The sequence below is a fragment of the Podarcis raffonei genome, chromosome 3 (assembly GCF_027172205.1).
Source record: "Podarcis raffonei isolate rPodRaf1 chromosome 3, rPodRaf1.pri, whole genome shotgun sequence".
Taxonomy (NCBI): Eukaryota; Metazoa; Chordata; class Lepidosauria; order Squamata; family Lacertidae; genus Podarcis; species Podarcis raffonei.
Window position 1 is genome coordinate 123159824 of NC_070604.1, and position 21072 is coordinate 123180895.

At 43.5% G+C, this 21072-nt stretch overlaps 2 protein-coding genes and 1 long non-coding RNA gene across 5 annotated transcripts in view; 2 read left to right on the plus strand and 1 right to left on the minus strand.

Annotated features, from left to right (window-relative positions):
• LOC128411520 (uncharacterized) overlaps nt 1-21072 on the plus strand; it is a 215355-nt gene that overhangs the window by 119945 nt on the left and 74338 nt on the right. The window lies entirely within an intron of this gene.
• Nucleotides 1-21072, minus strand: part of LOC128411519 (sterile alpha motif domain-containing protein 12-like) — a 186141-nt gene that overhangs the window by 80183 nt on the left and 84886 nt on the right. The gene's annotated exons all lie outside the window — the stretch shown is intronic.
• ESCO2 (establishment of sister chromatid cohesion N-acetyltransferase 2) lies at nt 4688-16130 on the plus strand. 2 transcript variants are annotated; one of them, XM_053383863.1, is made up of 11 exons: nt 4688-4810; nt 6234-6352; nt 7332-8328; nt 9846-9942; nt 10129-10189; nt 10342-10465; nt 11322-11453; nt 12297-12386; nt 13212-13349; nt 14409-14593; nt 15293-16130. In XM_053383863.1, exons 2-11 carry the CDS (start codon nt 6309-6311, stop codon nt 15423-15425), a joined length of 2001 nt encoding a protein of 666 aa, XP_053239838.1. In that variant the 5' UTR covers nt 4688-4810; nt 6234-6308; the 3' UTR covers nt 15426-16130. The 2 variants fall into 2 exon arrangements, with proteins under 2 accessions (XP_053239838.1, XP_053239839.1); XM_053383864.1 differs by having other exon boundaries at nt 4695-4810; nt 6293-6352.

Sequence of the window (21072 nt, forward strand, 5' to 3'; positions counted from 1 at the left end):
TCGGAGAGCGCTGACTTCTTCTTGTGAACAATTGGACTCTAAAAGCAACAACCCGTGTGTAATACGGAAATTGGATTTGTAAAGAAAATTTTTTTTTTGAATTAGGCACGATCGGGGAAGGCGCAAACAGGAAGTCTGTCTCCCCGTCTTATAAATAATCTAAAGCAAGGACTAGCTAACTAAGGTCGAGAGAATTTCTTCTTCTTTATTGGGTAAAAGACATTAATTTCACGATTTGGCACTATAAGTAATTTTACTGGAGGATAAGAGCTAATTTTGAGAGCTGAAGTGCCACCCCCCCGGACCCGGGAGTGATCCGCGAGAGAGCCTGTTGAGGAGATATAGAAGAGTTTGACAGCTGTCAAATTAGCTGTCAAGAAGGAAAAAGAGAACTTTGTTTCTGCTATCTCTGCTGGATATATTTGCTACAATTTGGTTATATTTTGTTGAAAACAAGGAAGAACTGATACAAACTAACTTGATTTTTGGATTTGAACTGGAAGGAAGATAAAGTAACCAAAATCCCTCTAGAGGGGATTTTGGGACATTACAAGAATGGCTGAAGGAGGAAAAATTCAAGCTAAATTGGACAGAGTGTTTCTTCTCTTGGGAAAGTTACAAGGCCAAATTGATGTTTTGGCTACAAATGTTGCAACTCTGGACTTAACAGTAAACAAATCCATTGAATTTGATAAGGATTTGACTCAGGAAGTCCATGCAGCTGGACAAGAAGAGAAACTTGAAAGATTTGAGAGTGTGGAGAAAGAGATATATGTTGTTTCTGAGGAAAAGGAAGGAGGAGATGTAATGTTGCAGATGACGAAGGAGAGCCAGAGGCCTGACATGATGGCTACAAAGGAAAATAAGTACTGGATGATGAAAATCTGTTTTGAATTGAAGATTGAAGAATGGAGAGATCTCCTTATGTGGAGATCTGAAGACCTATGGATTACAAATTTGATTAAGGTGGAAGTGGGAGCTTTTGGGACATTTGGACTTAAAAGGAGTAAGAAACAAGATTCGGGCTCCACTTTTAAGCATGGAGGTCTGGCTGGAAGAAATATGGACCCTATCAGGACAGAGCTTCTCCGAGATCTGGTGTTTAATACTAAGGACTACCAAAAAAAACGGCAGAGAGGAATTGAGAGAGAATTAAGAGCCTCGGACGTGAGGTCTCCAGGCTGATAGTAGACTAAGACTGATGGACATTTGTTGGGGATTGAAACCAGGAAAGGGGTGGGGTGGGGTTTGGGAATCCAAAGGGTGCATAATTATAATCTGTTTTTTTTTTATTTTGTTTTGTTATTAGTATGAAAATTGGGGAATTCGTGGAAGGGAATTTGGGTCGACTTTAGAAAAAAGTTTTAAGAATGAGCACTGATGTTTAAATACTGATGTTTATAAGTTAAAATTGGTTTGTTTGTTTTTAATGAATTAAATATAAAAAGGTCAAAAATTGGGGACAAGAACTTGTTGAATTAACAATTTGAATTGGAATATAAGAAGGGGAGGTGTGGGGAAGTCAGGGAAATATGTTATTGAAAATAAGGATTGTAAACTTTATGTGTTTTTGACTTTTTTGTTTTTTCTTTTTGATCTTTTAATGTATAAAGGTGGAAAAACTCAATAAATATTTAAAAAAAAAAACAGAAGCATTGGTGCTTTGACTGTGGCTGGTGGCCCTTAATAGTCCTTTCCTCCTCCATGAATTTGTTTAATCCTCTTTTGAAGCCATCCAACCAAGTTGGTGGCCATCACCGCCTCTTGTGGGAGGGAGTTCCACAGTTCAACTACAGGGTGTGTGATGGGCTGGATCTTCCAAAGGGGACCCCCATCCCAGACCCGTCAGCTGCCCAATTTGAGGAAAGCATCCTGGAATTACAGAAGCCATCCCAGGATGTTCAGTTTTGGTCTTTGCCAGAGCACGGCCTGGAAAGATGCCTAATAATAATAATAATAATAATAATAATAATACAGTGGTACATCAGGTTAAGAACTTAATTTGTTCCGGAGGTCCGTTCTTAACCTGAAACTGTTCTTAACCTGAAGCACCATTTTAGCTAATGGGGCCTCCTGCTGCTGCCGCTGCGCCGCCGGAGCACGATTTCTGTTCTCATCCTGAAGCAAAGTTCTTAACCCGTGGTACTATTTCTGGGTTAGCGGAGTCTGTAACCTGAAGCGTCTGTAACCTGAAGCGTATTTAACCCGAGGTACCACTGTAATAATAATAATTTATTATTTATACCCCGCCCATCTGGCTGGGCTTCCCCAGCTACTCTGGGTGGCTTCCAACAAAATATTAAAATACCGTAATGCATCAAACATTAAAAGCTTCCCAAAACAGGGCTGCCCTCAGCTGTCTTCTAAAAATCTGGTAGTTGTTGTTCTCTTTGACATCTGGTGGGAGGGCGTTCCACAGGGTAGGTGCCACCACTCAGAAGGCCTTCTGCCTGGTTCCCTGTAACTTGGCTTCTCATAGCAAGGGAACTGCCAGAAGGCCCTCGGCACTGGACCCAGGTGTCCAGGGTAGAGACGCTCCTTCAGGTATACTGGACCGAGGCCGTTTAGGGCTTTCAAGGTCAGCACCAACACTTTGAATTGTGCTCGGAAACGTACTGGGAGACAATGTTTTATTCTCACAGCAACCCTGTGAGCTGGATTGAATGGTGGGAGGTAGCCTTGATGGGTCCATAGGGGGGGATCACGTATGACGGGGATTTGCAACTAACAGATCTCGACTTCCAAAGGGCATTCGTGGTTACTCAGGAGTCTAGGCAGGGGTTCAAATTCCCTCCGTGGGTTAGAGCGTGGTGCTGATAACACCAAGGTTGCAGGTTCGATCCCCGTACGCACTAGAGAGGATCCTCAGTCGGGAGAGTGATCAAGTCCCAGGAATTCCAATGAAATTATTTGCAGGAAAATCCGGCAGCGATCCAGCGCTGGCTGGGGAGAGGACATTTGTTTCTGAGTAAGCAAGCAGAGATATGCCTCAGATATGCAGATGACACAACCTTGATGGCAGAAAGTGAGGAGGAATTAAAGAACCTTTTAATGAGGGTGAAAGAGGAGAGCGCAAAATATGGTCTGAAGCTCAACATCAAAAAAACGAAGATCGTGGCCACTGGTCCCATCACCTCCTGGCAAATAGAAGGGGAAGAAATGGAGGCAGTGAGAGATTTTACTTTCTTGGGCTCCATGATCACTGCAGATGGTGACAGCAGCCACGAAATTAAAAGACGCCTGCTTCTTGGGAAAAAAGCAATGACAAACCTAGACAGCATCTTAAAAAGCAGAGATATCACCTTGCCAACAAAGGTCCGTATAGTTAAAGCTCTGGTTTTCCCAGTAGTGATGTATGGAAGTGAGAGCTGGACCATAAAGAAGGCTGATCGCCGAAGAATTGATGCTTTTGAATTCTGGTGCTGGAGGAGACTCTGGAGAGTCCCATGGACTGCAAGAAGATCAAACCTCTCCATTCTGAAGGAAATCAGCCCTGAGTGCTCACTGGAAGGACAGATCCTGAAGCTGAGGCTCCAAGACTTTGGCCACCTCATGAGAAGAGAAGACTCCCTGGAAAAGACCCTGATGCTGGGAAAGATGGAGGGCACAAGGAGAAGGGGGCGACAGAGGACGAGATGGTTGGACAGTGTTCTCGAAGCTACTAGCATGAGTTTGACCAAACTGTGGGAGGCAGTGGAAGACAGGAGTGCCTGGCGTGCTCTGGTCCAGGGGGTCATGAAGAGGCGGACACGACTAAACGACTAAACAACAACAAGCAAGCAGAGAAGCAGCAGCGACCCTCTCTGAGATCATTTGGAAGGGATCCCCAAGTGGGTAGATCTACCCACTCTGGAAGAATGGCAGATGAAATTGATCGACTGTATGGGACTGGCAGAATTGACGAGCAGAATCCGTGACCAGGGAGAAGAGTCGGCTGAAGAAGATTGGAAAAAATTCAAGGACTATTTACAGAAATATTGTAAAATTTAAGAAAGTTAGATGGTGTTGGATTGAAATTGAGAGGTTTCTAGCTGCAATGATATATAAGAACATAGATGGGGGGAAAAAGGGTTTGAAAAATAAGGTAATGTCACAAGCTGTAATGCTTTAAATGAAGGATTTGCTGAACAAATAATCTTAATTGGGATACAAGAAGGAGAAGTATGAGGAGGTCTGAGAAATTTGTTATCTAAAAGTATGGTTTATGAATTTTATGCCTTTGTTTAATGTTTCTGTTTGTTTTGTTTGTTTGTTTGTTTAAAAAAATTGGAAAACTTAATAAATATTCTTTAAAAAAAATAATGGAAGGGATCCCCAAGGATCATCTAGCCCAACCCCATGAAATGCAAGAAACTCGGGGTCTCCCTGAGCTGCCCTGAGCCTAGCAAGCCACCAGACGTGCAATTCGATCCTTCCACTTTCCGTTTGAATCCGGGCAAGCGCGCTGCCTGCCCCTTCCGTTGCCCCCCGGCATGCATCCAGGGGACGCGACTTACCGAGAAACTACAATCCCCACAACGCCTTGCGCCCAAACCGGGCTTCTCCCATCATCTGATTGGCCAGGACTTGTTGACAGTGAGAGGATAGCGCTTTCTATTGGTCGGGGAGCCCGCGAAAGGCGGGCTTCTTCCTTTAGTCCCGCCTCCAGAGGCTACGCTCTGTACTCGGACCAATGATCGCTAAGGCAGCGATCGGACTGGCGGCGCGGCTGGCCAATGGGCGTGAAGGCGCGAACGGGGAGAGCTTCGAACGGAGCCGCGGCGCCGTGAGGAGAAAAGAGCGGCGGGAGCTCTGAGGTGGGAGACGTGAGGTAAGAAATGGAGCAAAAGGGGGGGTTTTGTGAGGGGGAAAGTGGCGGGAGGCGATGTTTTTAGGGCGGGAATGGGGCCCGAAATTTCCCTAGGCTCCTTCTCGGTCGAGGCGCCTCGGCCCACTTTGGCGCCGAACTCCCCGCACGTAGAAAAGGAGCCCCTCAGGGAGACCTAATAAATAAAAGATAAAGCGATAAATGAAATGAAGCAGGGAAGGGGGGGGAGAAGAGAGGCATAGAACCGGTCCTTCTCCCTCCGGGCGCCGGTGCTAGTGGGGTTCAGGACAGAGAAAAGAAAGGCAGGGCGAAGCTGCGGAACTCCCTGCCACCGGAGGCAGCCATGGCCCCCGACCCCGGGCGGCTTGGGAAGAGGGAGATGGCGGGTGGGAGCAGCCAAAGGCCACGGCAGAGGGAGCGAAATGACTAGAAGCCCATCTGTCTCTATATGGAGAAGCAGAACCTCTCTCTCCCCCGATATGTGTGTGTATAATCTAGATAAAAATAGCTTTAAAAGAGGATTAGACAAATTCACGGGGGGGGGAGAGGGCTGGGGCTGGACTAGATGACCCCTGAGGTCCCCTTCCTGTTGGGCCTGGTTCCAAACCCTGAACTCTCTTTGCAACAGGGAGCCAATGAATTGCAAAGACAGGGAGGATCCCTGAAAAGATCTTTATTTTACCTAAGTACAGTGGTACCTCGGGTTACAGACGCTTCAGGTTACAGACGCTTCAGGTTACAGACTCCGCTAACCCAGAAATAGTACCTCAGGCTAAGAACTTTGCTTCAGGATGAGAACAGAAATCGTGCTCTGGCGGCATGGCAGCAGCAGGAGGCCCCATCAGCTAAAGTGGTGCTTCAGGTTAAGAACCGTTTCAGGTTAAGAACAGACGAATTAAGTACTTAACCTGAGGTACCACTGTACATGTACAGAAAGTGTGGCCGGCCCTGGAGGACTCTTGGTAACAGGCTTTTAAACATTCGTTTTCTCCTTACGCCTCCTGCAGAAGCAAATATAGCTGGTTATTTTATATAAAAACAGGATCAATAATCATTTCTGACCCCACATTCCCACTCTACAATTCTCTTATTCTGCTCTTGCGAGAGGCAAGGGATCTCTGTGGTTCTCCCATCAGAGGCAGCAATGCTTCTGAATAGCCATTGCTAGAAAGTGTGATTTTTCTCTAAGCTTCTTGTGGGTTTTCCTGTGGGGCATCTGGTTAACCGGATGGGCCCCCATTTAGCCTGACCCAGAAAGCCTCTCCTTCCTTAAGCAAAAATACCCAGGCTGTTTTATGCTGCTGTCCCAAGGCTAAAGGGTCTACCAGTGTAAACTGGCCTGGTTGGGGGATCAGGAATATCAGTGGCTTGCAAAGATAGGCAAGGGATGCAAACATGATCTCTCATTCTAATCCCGGCTCTGCAGGCAGATAGATCACACCTGTCAACACAGAACTGACTAACGCACCTGCCTCTGACTTGTAGGCGCTTTGCTGAGAACATGGCGTTTGTTACTCCAAGGAAGCGAAAACGCAGTATTGACAGGTGAGATTGCCGTCGCAAGTTATTCGAGAGCTTTAGCTACTGTTGTGACTTCAAAAATCAGAGGGATTAATTTTTATACATGTATTACTGTTGATTTTGGGATGCTACAAAACGATTGGAATGTACAACATCCTGCTCTCTTCCTCTTAGGTACTTTCATTCTTCACTTTCCGAATTAATGATTAAGAGATTTGGTTTAACGTTTTCCAAATTGGACTAAGGCGTATTGTAAGATACACTGTTGTGTTATTTCATTTAGATCCAGTTTGCGATCTCCAATATTTTGCGTAATGAATTTCCTGTGATAATACAGCAAAGTAATTATGTTCCTTCTGAATTCACTGATTGCTTAACATAATTTAATAGGAAGAACAGGAAGGAGTAGGAACCCATATCCATACCTGTAAATCTTTATGACTTGATTTTTTTTATCATCTTCCAATATGTATTTGTCATCTTACACATCCATCACATGTGGAAATGCACCAAATTTCAGTATCTTCAACTGGCTAATCTAGCTCTTAAAAGAATGCATAGGTTCTTCTAAAGTTAGAATGATGTCATATGCAAAAAGTTTTATTCCCCCCCCCCTTTAAGTAAAGAGTGAAATATTAACTTTATATTGTTGTAATGGATTACACTTCCTCACACCAGCCAGACCCCAACCCCGAGTCCAGTGCCCGAACCATCAAGGATGTAATGACTGTCCCTCAGGAGCCTCTGGGGAATGTAACAGAAATTCTCACTGTGATTTTCTTTTCCCAGAGTCTCCTGAAGGACAGTATCCACCACACTGGGAGAGCCTTCATGGTTCACTAGTTGTATCTGGAGGAAGCAATTTAAACTCAGTGCACCAACTTTTCTTTTATATGGTCTGTGTATGATACTTTGGATATGGAGTTGTCACTGGCTATGGTAGGTGTTTTACCGTGTTATGTTTATGCATAATGAAAATAAACATTAACTTTACATTTTCCAGCTTGTTACTAGTACACAGGAATCCAGCGAAAAAACTGATGATGGAATTTGTTGAGGATCTGCCTGTAACAGATCCTGCAAGGCACCATACTGTATCTCAAATGCTGAGTTTCCAAGATGAAGAAAAAGAAAATCAAAACCTGTCCCAAGCATCAAGAATATCACAGAAGCTTGATAAGTCTCCTCTACAAACAGCCAATGTGCCAAAGGGGATACAAAAGGAGTTTCCACAGAGAACGTCTCCTGAGTGTGGCGCCGCGTACAGTTCCATTGTACCCCCCAGCTCCTTTTACAACAAAGGGAAGCAATATCTAAACCTACTGGAGAGGAAACTAGCAAATGAAAGCCATCCTCTGAATCCAAGAAATGATGACGGAAACCTCCCTGTTGCGAACAAGACTGAGACAACACAGCCGAAAGTGATGACAAACAGGAGCAGAACTTCAAAAGCGTCCAAGCGGCCTGCTGCTTCCAGGCAGGCCAAGGCTTTGCCGAGAAACACCAAAAAAGCCAAGGTAGAGGTCGTGCTTCCCAAGCCTGTGGAGGGGAACAAGGATGCTAACTGTGCTATTCAAAATAAAGTGGAGACTCCTTTTAAAGTATTAAGCATGAAATTCAAACCTGTTCCGAAACTCCAGACGGGGGCAGCGTTCTTTGCCACTGGAAAGAAATGGCAGCCTGGCTCTAAGAAGATCCTTTCATCTCCATCGTCCCCCTGCTCAGTTAGCAAGCCCACAGTAAAAGAGAGACAGGGCAGTCACCTGGCTCATTCCAAGCTCTACCTGTCCACTGAAAGCAAAGCAACGGAAGCGGGCAGGAAAGAAAGCCCAAAAGAGAAAAAACATGATCGTGTGGAAGATGGTGTGAAATTGATCTGCAATACAGGCCAGGAGACTGTGTGTGAAGTGAACCTGTTGCAAGATGCCAACCCTGTCCAAACGTCTCTTTCTGGTTGCTCAGAGACTCTGGTAGAAAAGGAAACTGATGCTGGAACTCAGGTATGTAGAATCTATGAAAACTGGTAACCAAAGTTTGCATTTATGGAATCTCTGTTACAATATACATTTTTGGAACTTCACCATTGTATACAAATGTTTGGTTTTTTAAAATAAAATAATTTTTATTCATTTTCAATTAATAACCTTCCAATTAATGACAAATCAATTCCAATCATGCCAAATCGTAATACAAGCAATACAGCCAATTAAGCATTCTGAATTTTAAAAAAAAATCAGAAGGGGGCTTCCCATGTTCTGGATATTGAGAGATAATGTCCTTCATTTGTTTTCTGTTTTTCTTCCTTGTTTTCCACTTTCATAGTTCTGATCTTAACCGTCCTTATCTTCTCCATCAGCCACCGGTGTATGACTCACTATCTTCTTTAACAATGTTTTGTCCATTGAATATTTATTTTAATTTGTATACTGCCTTTCACCTGAAGAGTGATTCAAACATAAAAATACAAAATGAGAACACAAAATACATAATACATAATAAAGCAAATGCAAACCAACAACCCCCCTCCCACAAACAAAGGTTAAAAAGCCATAGAATGGCAATCAGCCAGATGCCTGGTTGAAGAGAAATGTTTTCACTTGGCGCCTAAAGATATGTAAAGAAGGCTCTAAGTGAGCCTCCCTGTGTGGAGCATTCCACAAACTGGGAGCAGAAAATGCCCTTTCTTGTGTTGTTGCTCTCCGGACCTCTTGTGGAAGAAACATAAAAAGAAGGACCACAAATGATGATTGCAGGGACTGGATCTGTTCATATGGGGAGAGGCGATCCTTCAGGTATTACGGTCCTGAATGGTGTTGAATGCACTGTACACCAGCAGGTTATATGCCATCCTTTAATTCTTTTTTAAATCTCACAAGCAAGCAAAGAAAATTTCAGTTAATATAACACAGTATAATGAACACTTTATATTAAAACTACTTCAGAAAAAAATACTGAAAGGCCAAGGCCAAAAATTCATAAAATTTGATATCTGAGTAGCCTCTCTGCTGTAGGCTTTCCATGTATGAGATGTCAAAATTGGGGGTGGGGGAGGATGGGAACACCTCTAGTCACCACACATTTTAACTTTCAGCAACTTGGAGATTTGAAAAAGGGCCTCATAACATTCAGCAGTAAAAAGGAGGAATTTGCAGAAATCTCTGCCTTCCATTCACAGAATTCACTGAGTCAACAAGCCTCCTGTTAGCACGGCAACAGTTTTAGATATGTTACTATGCCATGGTCACTCTGGCATTCCATGACAGCTAGTGAATCTTATTAAATCCCACCTTTCTTCCATGACATGGAAGGTGGTGTTTGCAGTGGTGGTTTTCTCTTAAGTTACTGACCAGACCTAGATCTTTGCTTCTTTTCAGGAAGTTTGCTCCATTGCATGTCTTCATATAATTCCCTGAGACCTTAAATGGAATTTTCCAAAGGGGTAACCATGTAGCAAAACTTATTATTGGGGCACCTTGAAAATTTGCCTTGTTGAAAAAGTGATTGTCTTGTTCATTAGGACCCTGAAGAAATCTTGCAGGGATCACCAAAAAGCGTGGACAAGCATGAGACTGCCTCTTCCAGCGAGCTTTCTAGTACGATAATCAAGGATATAAGTAAGTAAAACTGAGAATCAATTATAATTTCAGATGCATCTGTTATGTGGCCATAGAAAGATTGGTAGGCCATCCTATCCTGTTCATCACAATACTCTGAATAGAGAAAGTTCTCCATGTCATTGGACCTGGCACAAATTGCCAATGGAGGATAGAAATCACAATATTTTTTTCTCTTTTCCCCAGAGCCATCTTCAGCAAGTGACACCCATCCATTTTTCAGTACACCTTCCAGCAACAAAAAAAGGTATGGCAATCTTGTTCTGATATTCAGAAGTGATATGTAGGTGAAAAGAGTTCTTCAGTTTTGATACTTTTCTTTATGAACCTTTTCCCCCCTGTGAATATATACTATATAACCCATTACTACAAGATATAAATTCCTTAAATAAATTTCAGGCCACACAGTCTCTCAGATGAGCAGTCTTCAGCTGTGGCGTTCAGTCCAGTAGGACAGAAGGTCCCTACCATTCTGAGAACCAGCAAGAAGACAAAGGAACTGAGCAAAGATCAGATGATCATTGTAAGTATATTTCTGAATATATTGTTAATGACTGTCAGGTCAACTAATGCCATGCAACTTGGAGCTTCTATTTTAGAATAGAAAAGCCCACCTTAGCTGCTAATCAGCTTTATACGCACTCCTAAAACATTGTACAGTGGTACCTTCAGGTTACATACGCTTCAGGTTACAGACTCCGCTAACCCAGAAATAGTGCTTCAGGTTAAGAACTTTGCTTCAGGATGAGAACAGAAATCGTGCTCCGGCGGCAGTGGGAGGCCCCATTAGCTAAAGTGGTGCTTCAGGCTAAGAACAGTTTCAGGTTAAGTATGGACCTCTGGAATGAATTAAGTACTTAACCCGAGGTACCACTGTACATGAAAGTGAGAGCTGGACCATAAAGAAGGCTGATCGCCGAAGAATTGATGCTTTTGAATTCTGGTGCTGGAGGAGACTCTGGAGAGTCCCATGGACTGCAAGAAGATCAAACCTCTCCATTCTTAAGGAAATCAGCCCTGAGTGCTCACTGGAAGGACAGATCCTGAAGCTGAGACTCCAAGACTTTGGCCACCTCATGAGAAGAGAAGACTCCCTGGAAAAGACCCTGATGTTGGGAAAGATGGAGGGCACAAGGAGAAGGGGACAACAGAGGACGAGATGGTTGGATAGTGTTCTTGAAGCTGCCAGCATGAGTCTGACCAAACTGCGGGAGGCAGTGGAAGACAGGAGGGCCTGGCGTGCTCTGGTTCAGGGGGTCACGAAGAGTCGGACACGACTAAACGACTAAACAACAACAACAACCACTGTACAGTTTTTTCCTGATGCCTCAGGCCGGTTTGGGCATGGCAACATGGTAACTCCCTCTTTCCCCTGACAGGATGCTGGCCAGAAACATTTTGGTGCCACTGTCTGCAAATCATGTGGTATGGTCTACTCAGCTGCAAGCCCAGAAGATGAAACACAGCATGCCCAGTATCATCAGCGGTTCCTGGAAGGAATTAAATATGTGGTAAGACACAAACTAAATGCACCATGGTATCCTTTGTGAATTGATTTTGTTTTGGACAACAGAATTCCCTAGAGCATACCTGGCTAAATGGAAAAGGGAATTTTTAGGAAACTGAGCACAAATGTTATCTGAGCTCAACAATCCACCACACACTCCAGAATTTTGTGTGAGTTGCCATATAAAAATTATGGAAGTACTTCACTTGAGTGTCTTTCGCATGGCTGAGACTCTTCCTGGTGCCCTCCAGATGTTCTGGAGTACAACTCCCATTGTTCCTGAATATCGGCCTTGCTGGCTAGGACTGATGGGAGGGCCAGAGGTTCGGGAAGACTACTGTAAAGGAACATGCAGGTTGTTTTAATCATGACTTTAATATATATATATTGAGGGACGCGGGTGGCGCTGTGGGTAAAACCTCAGCGCCTAGGGCTTGCTGATCGCATGGTTGGTGGTTTGAATCCCCTTGTTGGGGTGAGCTCCCGTCTTTCGGTCCCAGCTCCTGCCCACCTAGCAGTTCGAAAGCACCCCTAAGTGCAAGTAGATAAATAGGTACCGCTTTATAGCGGGAAGGTAAACGGCGTTTCCGTGTGCTGTGCTGGTGCTGGTTCGCCAGAGCAGCTTCGTCACGCTGGCCACGTGACCCGGAAGTGTCTCCGGACAGCGCTGGCCCCCGGCCTCTTAAGTGAGATGGGCGCACAACCCTAGAATCGGACACGACTGGCCCGTACGGGCAGGGGTACCTTTACCTTTACCTTTAATATATATAGTTGTGTACAACTCATGAATTAAACTCTTGGGCATCTACACTTTTTGCCCTCTTCTGTCTTTTTCTCCTTTTGATAGAGCTGGAAGAATGAACATGTCGCTGCAGAATTCTGGGATGGAAAAATTGTCTTGATTCTTCAGGATGATCCAAAATATGCCATCAAAAAGGTGCAGAGCTGACTTTTCTTCTAGTCTTGCTCCTCCACATGGGAGTGCTCTGCTACTTGATGCAGAGGAAGAATCTGGAGCATACACTCCTGATTCTTTTTTCTTTTAGTTGTGGATTGACCCTTTTCACAAAGGTGGGTGTGGTTCACCCCAAACAGCTTGGCAGGCCTGCAGCTTGGAGATTCTCCACAACTGGTGTAAAATATTTGCCCTACCTCCAAGTAAAATGAACTAACTTTAAAGTGTGTACAGTGGTACCTCGGGTTACGTACGCTTCAGGTTACAGACTCCGCTAACCCAGAAATAGTACCTCGGATTAAGAACTTTGCTTCAGGATGAGAACAGAAATCGTGCAGTGGCAGCAGTGGGAGGCCCCATTAGCTAAAGTGGTGCTTCAGGTTAGGAACAGTTTCAAGTTAAGAACGGACCTCCGGAACAAATTAAGTATTTAAACCGAGGTACCACTATATGTGTTCTTGTTATTTTTTAATAAGGGAAAGTCTCCACCTTCCTCACCATATCAGTTCTATTTCCTTTTTCTGGCTCTTTTCCTTTTTAGTTTGTTAAATTTGAATTTAAATAAATTACCTTGTTTGGAGCAAAATTAGGGTGTTTTTTCCAGCCACACTTCTTGTATTGTTACAAAAAAATACATCTATTGCCTCAGATTTTAGGATTTAATCAAGAGTTCTTCAGTTGTTTCTGCGGATAACTGCTGGAAGGCACAGTGGCAATGTATTTAGAAAAAAATGTTTGTTGTGACCTGGATTGAGTTTTGTCTGGTTTAGTTGCTGAGCTTTATATATGGCATTTTCCCTTGCACAGGCTGAAGCTGTACGGGAGCTTGTAGATAATGAGCTTGGATTTAAACAAGTTGTGTTGCGCTGTCCAACCCAAACATATCTGTTTGTATCCACTGAAAAGAAGATTGTTGGCTGCTTAATTGCTGAGCCGGTCAGACAGGTGAGTAACTTGCCAAGTGGAAAGAGTGATAATCTGGTTCAGGGCAGACCCTTGATACAGGAGTTCATCCTTAGAGTTTTTTGTGACTTGGCAAAGAGAAGGAGCAATGCAGTTGACTGGACCTCTTTCAGCCATGTGTCTTGCTACTTGAATAAAGCAAACCACTTTAGTCCTAAGAACCCGGTCTGCTGGTAACTCTTCCTGCACTGAAAGCAGGATTTTGTCACTTGGAGCAAACTCTTTTGACAGTATGGAAACCATTTAAAAGCAGTTGGGAGTGTCTGCTGTTCGTTCTTAGATGTGAAGGGAAACATAATGCTAGAAATGGGAAGTAAAAGTTCCTCATCAAGTTTGATAAATGTGGAGTGGCGCTCTGGCTGCAAGTCTCCACTGTGCCTGGCAACTCCTCTTTGTATTTCTAGGTCCTTGCTAGATGGGACTCAGCAGGCTTATCCTTTCCTTAGCTAGTGGATTCTGTTGGGTTCCCTTTACGGAGAAAGAAGTGTCATCTGTTTAACAGAGCTGCACAATATACCTCTTCCAGAGCATTAAATCGCTTTTTCCTAGATAAAGGAAAAAGTAAATGGGGAGGAGAGGCCAATTGCAAGAAAAATGAATGTGCACACTTTCTCTGCTGTCTTGCATGTCAGAACAAATCTGTCTTTTAGAGCCTTTTAGCTGGTCCCTTATTCTGATCTAACAGCATTCTAAATGAGTTTCTGGGCTGGTCTCATTCCACTGCGGCTCTCCCCCAGAGATGAGCCCACTGAGACATTCCCATGCCTAGATGGCTGGCTGTTCATAGCATTTTAAGTGTGGCAATTGTTAATCTGTTGCTGTAAAAATAGCTTCTTAAAGGCTAACAAATGTCCTGTAGGTAACTCTCTACTTCAAGAATAATTGAGGCACTTCTGGCATTGGTACAGACGCCCCAAACATGATGCTTTGGGCATCGTGGTGCGTCTCATTGAAGCCTTGCATATGGCATGCTTTGTTAGAGGCTTGCTGCTGCTTTCCCCACCCCACTGTCTTGTTATAAGCATATCCTGTTGTTCCTAGGCTTACCAAGTGCTTTCAGAGCCTCCACCGGTGTCAGGGTCTCCTACTAATGACAGTCTGGAGCCTCAGCGTGCCTGGTGCTGCTCAACAAAGCCAGAGAAGGTGTTTTGTGGGATCAGCAGAATCTGGGTGTTCAGCCTGATGCGGAGAAGAGGCATTGCCAGTCGTCTAGTGGATGTGATGAGGTAAGGAAATGTAATATCTGAAATAAAAGCAGACAGTGTTCTCAGATATGACCACCTGGGATTACAGCCAGTTTTCAGCTTGCTTTAAAGGAGCTTTACCAGCAAGTAATACTTAGGAGCTGGTTCCTGCTTAAAGATCTGGTGTGTGAACCACAAACAGCAGGGGATTGAGAGAACCTTGGACTTAACTGCCTCTCTGACTCCCAAGCCTGGTGCATATGCTTCGGTCAGTGATAGTTTGGGGCTCTGTATAACAGAAACGAAACAATCTTCGTTCCTCCTCACCCCACCCCAAGGCCCACTTTCTGATGCAGATCACATCCTTGCAACCACCCCATGCATAAAACATTATTCATGAACCAAGGCTTGTGAGAATACATTACCATACAAGTATGCCCCAACCATCACCCACGAGACGTTTGAAGATCCTATACAACACATTGAAGCTTCGTGGGAGTCTTAAGTTTCCAATAACACTAGTTTTTTAAAACAAGCTTTTCCTTCTAATCCAGAAAAATGTGCACACTGATTGTGAGCGTTCAGTGATGTGGGAAAAAGCACTCCTTGCATGTCCGGTGTGTTCCCCATTTCTTTAATACTGACAAATTTAAATATACAAACTGACCGTAAATTGAAATGAGCATGAAAACAGGACTGGATCCTTGCGTTACATTGATAACTTTTTCTTTTCTTTTCCAGACGTACATTCTTATTCGGCTCTTTCTTAAACACCAACGAAATTGCTTTTTCTGACCCCACACCAGATGGCAAGCTATTTGCAGCCAGGTATTGCCAAACACCCAACTTCCTTGTTTATAATTTCATTAATTAAGGTCAGTTGAGAGTGTCTTCCTACGAAGATTCAACAAGCTATTTTGTCATTTTCCTTGTGTTATATTCTGCATTTTAACATTGTAATATAAATTAGGAGCGGCAACAAACCATGTTTGTGTTGCTTTAAAAAGTTTTATTCTGAAAGTTGAAACTTTCAAAGTTGATTGTAAGTTTTAGATGGTACGAAGAGAAGGCCAATTTAGTCTATCTACAGCTGACATCTGCTTGAGCTATTTGTATCCTCTGCCTCCAGCGTTCCGAAACTTTGAACTCCTTCTGTCAAGCCTATTACTATAATAGAAGATTGGCTTCTTTGTTTAGCCAGCTGGATCTGAGGTGAGAGTTTGAAGCCAGGGGCCAGTGGTCCTTCAGATATTGGACCTTAATGGTCAGAGATGACTGGAGGTGTAGTTCTGCAATATCCAGAAGGGGACTGATTCTACATTCTTGCTTTAAGCTAAAGAAAGTCACTCTTGACAAAGAGTAAAATCTTCCTTACAGAATGGAGGTAGGAAGAGTCTGAGATGTTCTAATGCTGCTATGGGCCAGTTAAATATTCTTTTTGCACCTGTTGGTAGCACTTGAGGCTACTTCTGCAATCCTAAAGCATTGGATTTTGAAGCCTGTGTCTGGGAACTGCTGCAATTATTGCACTAAACCTTGTTCGAACAAGTCTGTTCAAATAAAATATTTGTGTAATTTCGTTCAAATAAAATATTTGTGTAATTTCGTCAATATTGCTGTGTCTGGTGGGGTTTGTTGGCTTCCATCTGTCTTGGGAGACAATGGAAAAGTATGCCTTTGTGGGCGAAGTCTGTTAGGAATATGATAGGGGTGCCAAAAAGTCTGGCCCATAAAGAGAACTTGTAGCAGTCCTCACAAGTTTAAACAGGGTTAAAACAAAAATCACCTATATCCTTTCACTTGTAATGAAAATCATTGATAGCTAACTTGCTACACTATTGTCGTTTCTGTATGCTTTTCTATTCTACGTGCTCCAGAAACAAAAAGCCTATAAGGCAGAGAGAGAGAGAGAGAGGGACTTCCACTTGAATAACAGTGGCTGAAAAGAACTGAAAAGCTCCCTCCCTTGCTGGTTAGATTGCTAAGAGAATGTGGCGTCAGAGAGATAGAGAAGAGAACCAGGTGTAGATTTTTGTGTGAAAAGAGGTAGGGTTGATTCTGATATTGATCATGAATTACTGGACTGAGCTTGTGCTCAGTGACACTGTCCGTAATTCTTTATTGTATCTGTGGTTCCTGCTGCAGGGGTTGGACCACAATCTAACTAGAATTTCCAACTGTACAGTTCTATGATTCTGCGTCTGCCTGCTTCAGCCATGTCCTTGCACTCTGCTCTAGTTGATAGTTTCAGGGTCCTGGGGCAGGGAAGAAACTAGATCCCATAAACCTGGGAGTAGGCCCACCCCTGCTCTTTTGTGCATCATTCTATTTATACTACTACAGTGGTACCTCGCTCCGTTACTTCCGGGTTGCCGAGGAGCGCAACTCGAACGCGCTCAACTCGAAGCGTATCTAACCCGAGGTATGACTGTAGTGGGATGCGGGTGGTGCTGTGGGTTAAACCACAGAGCCTAGGACTTGCTGATCAGAAGGTCGGCGGTTCAAATCCCTGCGACAGGGTGAGCTCCCGTTGCTCAGTCCCAGCTCCTGCCCACCTAGCAGTTCGAAAGCATGTCAAAGTGCAAGTAGATGAATAGGTATCTCTCCGGCGGGAAGGTAAACGGCGTTTCCGTGCGCTGCTCTGGTTCGCCAGAAGCGGCTTAGTCATTATGGCCGCATGACCCGGAAGCTGTACGCCGGCTCCCTCTGCCAATAAAGCGAGATGAGCGCCGCAACCCCAGAGTCGGTCACGACTGGACCTAATGGTCAGGGGTCCCTTTACCTTTACGACTGTAGTGGCATCTGTTGGGAGACAATGGAGTTACTTGTATTGAAATGACAGAAGGAAAATATTCACAATGGGCAAACACATCCTATCAAGCCTCTTGAAATGGAAAGGGCAGCTGATCTCACTGAAATGGAGGTACAAAAGCTGGAAATGGGGCCTTGCTTTGTTATGTAATTTATCTTTTATCACCTAAGAGTAAGCTTCCTGGCTATCCCTTTTACTATGGCCTTGAGCTAATTTTCTGCTACACATACAGCCTGTTTGCTGAAAATGGGACTTTTGCCAGAAGGGTTTAAAACTCCTATCAAGCTGGAGTAGCAAGGGATTGCTTTCATTCATTTTCAGGAACCAATGCAACTCTTACTTGTTTTACTCCTTTAAGTGGGTGCCAGAGCAATGCCACTGAGGTTATAGAACACTAACATCACAAATACATCTGTTAGAGTAACTGAATAATAATAATAATAATTTATTATTTATACCCCGCCCATCTGGCTGGGTTTCCCCAGCCACTCTGGGCGGCTTCCAACAAAACACTAAAATACAATAACCTATTAAACATTAAAAACTTCCCTAAACAGGGCTGCCTTTAGATGTCTTCTAAAAGTTTGGTAGTTATTTTTCTCTTTGACATCTGGTGGGAGGGCGTTCCACAGGGCAGGTGCCACTACCAAGAAGGCCCTCTGCCTGGTTCCCTGTAACTTGGCTTCTCGCAGGGAGGGAACCGCCAGAAGGCCCTCAGTGCTGGACCTCAGTGTCTGGGCAGAACGATGGGGGTGGAGACGCTCCTTCAGGTATAGTGGACCGAGGAACAGCTTATGATGAATTTTAGGAAAGTTTTTCATGTGGGAACATCAAGTCTTGTAGGGGTTTGTGTCAGATTCGAATGAAGGAGGTTGCCTCTGAGTAGAATCTCTGAAACAAAACCCTCTTCAGTATCATGGTACTAATCCCTACATGGAATCCTTTCAGGTGTCTTGTGCATGAGGTGGGATCGTCTTCTATAACCCACGCTGCTTTTATGTCCACTATTCTGTACCAAACACTACGTAGTTTCCCCATCTTGGCTCAGAGCCTTACGGCATCAGCATATAAACAGCTAAACATTGTGTGCCTGTATGGTTGTCGTGCCATTTTGTTTGCCATTGCAGAGTTCTATCCCACCCTGCATGAATGATCTGGAATAGGAACACCCCAATATTTGTCCCAATTTCTCCTCAGTAATTAACAAATCTAAGCCTCAACTCCAGCATCTCAGCTGTCTTGTCTAGTTTTTTTTTATTTATTTATAAAAAATTTATTAAGATTTTTACATTACAAAAAATAAAACAAAAAAAAAAATACAGAGTAAAAATTGTTAAAAACAATCAATCTTTCCATCACATTATTATTTTTCATTTCCTTGTTTCTCGGACCTCCTCATACCTCCCTTTTTTGTATTCCAATTCAATTTATTAACTCAGCAGTTTCTTTCCCTCTTTATTCTACCCAAATCTTTATTCTTAAATTATTGCAATCTTGAATTTTTACTTTTATAAACCCATTTTTTACTATTCTTTTAACCCATTACAGCTAGAAACCACTTAATTTCAATCCAACATTATTCTAAAATTCATTAATTTTACAATGTCTCTGTAAATAATCTTTAAATTTCTTCCAGTCTTCTTCCACTGACTCCTCTCCCTGGTCTTGGATCCTGCCGGTCATTTCCGCTAATTCCATGTAATCCATCACCTTCGTCTGCCATTCTTCCAGAGTGGGTAGATCTTGTGTCTTCCAATATTTTGCGATAAGTATTCTTGCTGCTGTTGTGGCGTACATAAAGAAAGTTCTATCTTTCTTTAACACCGATTGGTCAACTATGCCCAGAAGAAAGGCCTCTGGTTTCTTCAAGAAGGTATATTTAAATACCTTTTTCAATTCATTATATATCGTCTCCCAGAAAGCCTTAATCCTTGGGCACGTCCACCAAAGGTGAAAGAATGCCTTCATTTTCTTTACATTTCCAACATTTATTATCGGGCAAATGATAAATTTCTGCAAGCTTGACCGGGGTCATGTAACACCTATAAATCATTTTCATAATATTCTCTCTTAAGGCATTACATGCCATAAATTTCATACTGGTGTTCCACAACTGTTCCCAGTCAGCGAACATAATATTATATCCAACATCTTGTGCCCATTTTATCATAGCAGATTTAACCGTTTCATCCTGAGTATTCCATTTCAACAGCAAGTTATACATCCTTGACAAATTCTTAATTTTGGGTTCTAACAGTTCTGTTTCTAATTTTGATTTTTCCACCTGGAAGCCAATTTTCTTGTCCAAATTATATGCCTCCATTATCTGATAATAATGGAGCCAATCTCGCACTTTTTTCTTTAGTTTCTCAAAACTCTGCAATTTATCTCCATCTTGTTCCAAAATTTCCCAATATTTCGGCCATTTAGCCTCCATATTGAGCTTTAGATTGTGCCAATGGGGTTGTTATTGGCAAGCCAGAGGGACTGGATGTCGAGGCTCTCCTGTGTAATCCAATGTCTGTACAAAATACTTTTCCAGATCTGGTTGCTTGTTGGGACTCTAACTTGTCTTTCCCATCAGCCATAACCCTCCAGATGAAAGCCAAGGTCAGTCACACACTCAAAATCAGAGTCAGAGTCTGTCAAGGTCAGTCACACACTCAGAGACAAAGATTGTTTTGAAGTGGAAAATTCCCTTAGTCCAGCTGCAGTTGCAGCAATTTCACAGTTCCTCTAGGGGGACACAGTATCAACAACAGTCAATAATGTTTTTAAAGTAACTTACTTTCCGTTTCATCCCCCGGTCTGCAAAGGACAACAGTTCCTATTTCAATTTATTTATTGCCTGATACTTTGAAATCAGGAGAAACCAGTCAGTAATATTGTGTCTTAATTGTATCTTCAAACGCAGAGTTAACTGTTGCAGAGAAAAAGTACTTTCAGCGACAACACACTTCCCAGTACGACATTCTTAACTGTTCACAGGAGCCGGTCTCGGGGGTTTGAGCAGTGGATTTGGCTGCTCTAACTCTCTTTCTGCGGGGAAATACTGTTCAAATCCTTTCCCCCCTCCTCCCCTGTGTCAAAAGGGGGACTAACGCTTGTTTGATGTTCAGATTGTAATCCTTAAAAACATCCTTTAAGGTTTCCGCTTACAAGTTCATTGCTTTACTCCTTTACAAAAACGGGAGGCAGACTTCCTTTTTGTACCTCTCCGCATTCGGTGCCAAATCTTTTAATTCAATTCCTTTAATTGCCAAATTGACCTACTCACGGGTCGTTGATCTTGGTGCCAAATTTCAAGGAAGAAGGCAGCACTCTCTGGCAACGGCTTTGCGGCTTCACCCCACGGAAGAAGCAGACAACTCACAGCACGGCGCCACTTCCCCGCTCCGCTCCGGAGCCCAGAACTGGACTCCTTTGCCGATTGGGGGGGCGCAAAAAGGTCCCCGCCGAGTCCCACGGTCACAGGCTTCACCCGCCTGTGGTTTTTGAGGGTCCCCGCTGCACCGTAGCGGTAAAAACCCCAGTTTCCGCGGAGCCAGTCCCCTCCGATTTAAGGGGAACCAGCCATTTTCCGATGGCGCCACCCCGGAAGTCTTGTCTAGTTTTGACCCCCAAGCATGTTGTAAGAAGAACTGGGAGTATATTAACAAAGGTACTGGATTGATCCATAGCCCAACTAGTAGTTGAATGCAGAGGGACC